The 5,918-nt window shown below is 59.4% G+C and overlaps 1 protein-coding gene across 1 annotated transcript in view; it reads right to left on the reverse strand.

The window, feature by feature from the left end:
* Positions 1-5,642, reverse strand: part of LOC122167721 (SH3 and multiple ankyrin repeat domains protein 3-like) — a gene marked incomplete at its 3' end in the record, with an annotated part of 17,680 nt that extends 12,038 nt beyond the window's left edge. Inside the window, exons 1-2 of the mRNA XM_042832493.1 lie at positions 5,624-5,642; positions 4,294-4,418 (exon numbers count right to left, since the gene is read on the reverse strand). Of these exons, the coding sequence (XP_042688427.1) occupies positions 4,294-4,418; positions 5,624-5,642 (144 nt within the window). The remainder of the gene's footprint in view (positions 1-4,293; positions 4,419-5,623) is intronic.
* Between the last annotated feature and the right edge of the window lie 276 nt (positions 5,643-5,918).

A 5,918-nucleotide genomic window follows, 5' to 3' on the forward strand; every position in this document is an offset into this window, starting at 1 on the left:
CTCACACCCTGGGCCCAAATGTGACACCCTGAGCACCATTATCTCACACCCTGAGCTCAGTGTGACACTCTGAGCTCAATATATGACACCCTCAGCACAAAATATGACATCCTGAGCTCAATATGTGTCACCCTGTGCACCATTATCTCACACCCTGAGCTCACTATGTGACCCCCCGAGCTGCCTGCGTGACACCAAGTGCAACACATCACAGCCCCAATACAACCAGTCCCCCCCAGGCAGCCCCAAGAGGTCAGAGCAGCCAACTGCTGCCCAGCTCTCTGCACACAGGGCTCCCACGGGGGGCTGTGCTGAACGGGGCCGACGTCTCCCGCAGCTCTGCTGGCACAGCAGCCCCAAATGGGAGCAGAGGTGCAGGACAGCAGGGTGCCCCGGGGGGAGCTGGGCTGGCCAACGTGAGCAGCAGCAGCCACAAAGGCGCCGGCCAGGCTCAGCACAGAGCACAGCTTCGTCGTGGAGCTGCCTGCAACCGCTCTGCTCTCAGCACGCGTTGGCTGGGGGGCGGCGGGAGGAGATGCTGGGCAGGAGGGCACTCACCAGCTTCCTTCCATCGATAGCTGTGCTGTGGGAGGGGGGATCTCAGCTCTGAACAAAGGGCACAGAATCACAGGAGGACAGAATGGTTTGGGTTGGAAGGGACCTCAAGGATCACGAAGCTCCAACCCCCCACCACACACAGGGCCACCAACCTCTGCATTGCACAGCAGCCCAGGCTGCCCAGGGCCCCATCCAAGCTGGCCTCCAACACCTCCAGGGATGGACGGGGCATCACAGCCTCTCTGGGCAGCTGTTCCAGCCCCTCCCCGCTCTCACAGCACACAACTTCCCCCTGACATCCAACCTCCAGCTGCCCTCCCTCAGCTTCCAGCCGTTTCCCCTCGTCCTGCTGCCATCTCCCCTTGCCAGGAGTTGACTCCCCTCCTGTCTGCAGGCTCCCTTCAGCTCCTGCAGCTGCACTCAGCTCACCCCCAGCTTCTCATCTCCGTGCTGAACAGCCCAGCTCCCTCAGCCTCAGACTCCCTCAGAGCTCCTTGTCCTGGATCTGCCCTCCCCAGACAAGCAGAGCACTGCAGGCTCTGTGTGCCCCCCATTCCCAGAGCAGCATCCCAGCCCCAGGGCAGCTCTGCTCTGTGCCATCCATTGCAGCTCTTCCTGTCACCTGAACGCACAAAGTCACTGAAGTGGGTCCAGGAATTTGTGTGTTTCAGCATTAGGAATCCCCCAAATAGGACCCTTCAGCTCTTGGATCAGCAGATGACAACCATGCTGAGCTGCAATCCCAGCTGGGGGTTCCACATCTGCACATCTGGAAGCACCCAGGCTGTGCAGCTGGATGCTGAGCAGTGCAGCCACAGCACGACAGGGGAGGGAAGGGGAGAGGAGCATCACAAAGAGAGTCATGGGATCACAGAACGGCCTGGGTTGCAAAATACCCACAGTGCTCACCTGGTTCCACCCCCCTGCTGCGTGCAGGGTCACCAACCAGCAGCCCAGGCTGCCCAGAGCCACATCCAGCCTGGAAATGAAAAACTCAAGCCAAGAGTGAGAGGCAGCTCATGGAAAAAACGCCGAGGGACTGCATTGGAGGGACATGAAATGGGAACAAGGGGCAGATATTCCCGTCTGCTGCAGCATCTGAGAGCTGCAAACTGCTCCTGGAGGATGGAGCACTCGGCTGCTGCCGCAGGCACAGCATCAGCCACGAGGCCCAAACTGCAAACAGGCTCCCATCGCTTGCATTTCTGTTGGCAGACGCATGCGGGGCTGAGGGCAGAGCGCTGTGCGGCTCAGGGCTCTGCAGGGATGGGAGCTGGGCTCTGTTGGGCAGGGTGAGAGGGAGGGGAACTGCAGGGCAGGCAGAGCTGCAGACGTGACAGCTGTTGGCTTATGTGATTCAAAGCCAATTGCCATAATCATAAAGGAGCAGAGGAATGACGACAGGTAGAGGAGCTCTGATGACCCCGTCAGCGCTAGCAGAGCAGCAAATTCTGGCACAGGACAGCAGGGGAATCCCCATCCTCGGGCTGTAGGGATGTGGCCCTTGGGGACGTGGTCGGGGGGGTGGGCTGGGGTTGGGCTGTGGATCTCAGAGCTCTTTTCCAACCTGAATGATTCTGCGTTCCTACGATCAGAACTGCCCCCACCCCAGGCAACCCCAGCGCTCACAAGGAGCACCATCAGCAAGTACTGCTGCACCACAAAACACCTGCCAGCGTTTCCCACCTCCATTTCCCTATTTGAATTCGCCATCTCTGACATGAAAGCACCTTTCACGCGTCTGTGCAGCGCAGTACCGCAAAGCCTCGCAGCTAAAAGCCTGAAAGTGAATCTCAGTGGGGACAGAAATGGAGTGCCACACTTTACAATGCCTGTGCCGCTTCAATCTGAATGCAGCACGTCTCTAATCTGTGTGCTGGGGCGGGCAGATGAAGAGGAGTCTGGAGAAAGCATTCCTAGAAAGATCCCAGTGAGCTGGGAGGTCTGTGCTGCACAGCCTGCTGCCCAACGCTGCCCACCACAGCCCAACATCCATGGAAAAGAGCATTTCTCATTGGGAGCCTCAGCTGGGCTCAGCAAAGCCCCCCCAGCACCAGGAGCACCTCTGCAGCTGGTACAGATGTAGAAGCAGAGGATGGTTGGGTTGGAAGGGTCCTGAAAGATGACAGAACCACAGAATGGTTGGGTTGGAAGGGTCCTTAAAATGACAGAAGCACGGAATGGCTGGGTTGGAAGGGTCCTGAAAGATGAGAGAACCACGGAATGGTTGGGTTGGAAGGGTCCTGAAAGATGAGAGAACCACGGAATGGTTGGGTTGGAAGGGTCCTAAAAGATGAGAGAACCACGGGATGGTTGGGTTGGAAGGGTCCTGAAAGAACACACAATCCCCAAACGGTTGGGTTGGAAGGATCCTTGAAAACCACAGAAGCACGGGATGGTTGGGTTGGAAGGGTCCTTAAAGATCATAGAGGCACGGGATGGTTGGGTTGGAAGGGATGCTATAGAATACAGAATCCCAGAACGGTTGGGTTGAAGGGACCCCCTGCCCCACTCCTGCTGTGGGCTGCTGACCCCCAGCCCAGGCCGCCCAGGGCCCATCCACGGCCTCGGGCACCTGCAGGGATGGGGCCCCCACGGTTCTGGGCAGCAGTGCCAGGGCTGCACGGCCTTTGGGAGAAGGATTTTTCCCTTCCACATCTCCCATCCCCACACTGGACTGATGCAGACAGACCGTGCTGCCTTACTGGTGTAAAGCCTTAGGACGCTTGCATGGGAAAACAGCAGAAAGCAAAACCCTGCTCCGTGTCGGCCATCCCTGACCTGCTCCGTCCCCACTGCGGGGCTCAGAGGATCCACAGAGCTGCAGGGATCAAAGGCAGCTCTGCAGCCGCCCCTGCAGCCGTTCCCAGAGGCTCTGGGGTCCATTTGCAGTGAGGATGCAGACGCAGACGGAGCGATTGGAGAACCCTCCCTCCCCCACTGCTCTGCAGCGGCCCCTTCTCCGGCTCCCACTCGGCCTGTATCCATTTGGCACAGATTCTGAACATCGTTTTCGTTTTCAAGCACCACGGTAATTTCTCCACCGCTCCCCTCCTATAGCAACGAAAATCCCCGCACACGTTAACAAATTAATGTTCTCTCTCTGTCTCAAATTGCTCCTTCAAACTGTCCCCTGCTGCGCTCGCCGGGAGACGAAGCGGCCGCTGACGAGGGGCGCTCCTCACCACGCTCCATCCCAGTGAGCTCCAGGGCACTGCAGCCCTGCACACAGCACAGCAAATGGGGCTGGGGGCACCTGGGGACCCTCTGGTGTCCTCTGCCTCCATCGCAGCCCCCAGAGCCCCGAGCAGCCCCTGCAGGACTGCCAAGGAAGGGCCGAGCGGGTGATACGGGCAGACTGCAGGCATCCTCCAGATCTGCTTCCTCTTTAGACCCCAACTGTTGCATTGCTGGGCGAAGCCGCAAGAAATATCAGCACAAAACCATCCTGCAGAGGCGGCACCCAGTGGGGTCCTTCCTCCAGGTTCCACCCTCCCCACAGTTTCAGCCAGCCCTTCTCAAGCACAGAGCGCACGCATCTGTTGGACGGTGCTGCACCGAAGGAGCACCAAGGCATTTCCACCTTTCCATCCAAGGCGTTTCCACCAGCACTTCGGTAGCGCTCACCGCCCCCCGCTCGGAGCTCCTGCTAAGGGGCAGCAGCAGAGCACAGGGGGGGCTGTCAGCCCCGTCCCACCACCCTCACCCCAATCAGCCCCGTCCCACCACGCTCACCTCAATCAGGAAGTCTCCCGTTCGGAGCCCCGCTCTCCACGCAACGCCCTCCACGTCCACGGATTCCAGGTACTGCAGCGCGGGGAAGGCCGGCGTGGGGGTGAACTCCTCGATGGGGGTTTCAGCTGCAAAAAAGACAGAGACAGAGATTGAGGTGCTGCATTTGGGAGCGGACAGAGGTGGCGAGAGGCGTCCAGGAGCCCAGGAAAAACTCTGTTGAATCGGTCTGCGTGCGCAGCCTGCCTTGGCTTCATGCAGGAACCGCGGCACGGCTGCGGCGTTCTCCAGCTCAGACCCTGAGATGGCCCCACAGAAACGAGGAGTGCTGGGAGTAGCACTGCTGCCAGAAGGTCCCCAAAGCTTCCTCCACGTCCCAGCACCGTGCACGGAACGGGGACAACATCTAGGATGCAGGAGTGGAGCTCGCTGACTGCGGGGTGGCTGCACAGGAGACGCATCCCAGTGCCACCCCCAGACCATGCGTGCATCCTTGTGCGCTGCTGCACTACGATGCCCTCCAGCACGGGGCGTCCAGAGTGCCCAGAAGCAGGGAGCCACTCACTGATGGACACCTGCATCAGCCCAAGGAGCCCCTGGTTTAATCACATCCCCAGCTGTAAAGCTTGCCCTGTCCCACAGCAACGGCCTCCAAGGAACGGCCTCAGTTGGACCAGGAGGGCTCTGACACTGCGCAGCCCCGACCTGCCCTGCACTGCTGCTCATCCAGGGGAAGGCGTTCTGCCCAGCTGAGAGCAGGCAGGAGCAGACAGTGTGATGTGATGTGTGAGGAGATGAAGGAGAAGGTCGGACATCAGGGGGAAGTTCTTTACCCAGAGAGAGGTGAGGTGCTGGAACAGGCTGCCCAGAGAGGCTGTGGATGCCTCATCCTTGGAGTGAGGTGTACAAGGCCAGGTTGGATGGGGCCCTGGGCAGCCTGGTTTAGCATTAAACGTGGAGGTTGGTGGCCCTGCATGTGGCAGGGGGTTGGAGATTCATGATCCTTGAGGTCCCTTCCAACCCAAACCATTCTGTGATTCTGTAAGAAGGGCTCCTTCGCCATGAGACTGCTGCAGGTTTCGAGCAGCACCAGCTGCATTAACAAGTGATGCACCTGGGCAGGCTCTGAGCCCCACAGCAGTACTGAGGGTCTGTTGGGCTTTGGGGCCAGCTGTGGCTCTCCAGCACTCTGCCTGGGGCTGTGCACTGTGACAGAGCTGCCTTTGTGCTGGGTTCACAGCGAGATGTGAGATGTGAGAGCCTCACCAGGGCTGTACGACCAGCAGCACCAGGAGGGGCTGCAGGAGGAGCTCCAGATCCCTTTCCTACCCACCTGCAATCGCATCACGCATCCCCAGGCAGATGGGCCCTCCTCACAGCCTGCTCCACAGGCAGGGAAAAAGCAGGAATTATCTTCCCAAAGCATTTTGTGGTGCTTTGGCACCAGCACCAGCGGAGCGCTCAGCTCTCCCTCTGCACCACAGCAGTCCCAGGACAGGAGAGGGGATGGGGCTGCAGTGAATGGCACCGCTCTGATTTGGGAGCAGCAAAGCTGCACGGCCACATCCTGAAACCAGCAATGCCAACAAACCCACTCTCCCTGCCTGCACAAACAGGAGACCATGCGT

Source organism: Centrocercus urophasianus, unplaced genomic scaffold, assembly GCF_019232065.1.
Source record: "Centrocercus urophasianus isolate 14NV4802_14NV808 unplaced genomic scaffold, USGS_Curo_1.0 seq_1054, whole genome shotgun sequence".
Classification (NCBI taxonomy): domain Eukaryota; kingdom Metazoa; phylum Chordata; class Aves; order Galliformes; family Phasianidae; genus Centrocercus; species Centrocercus urophasianus.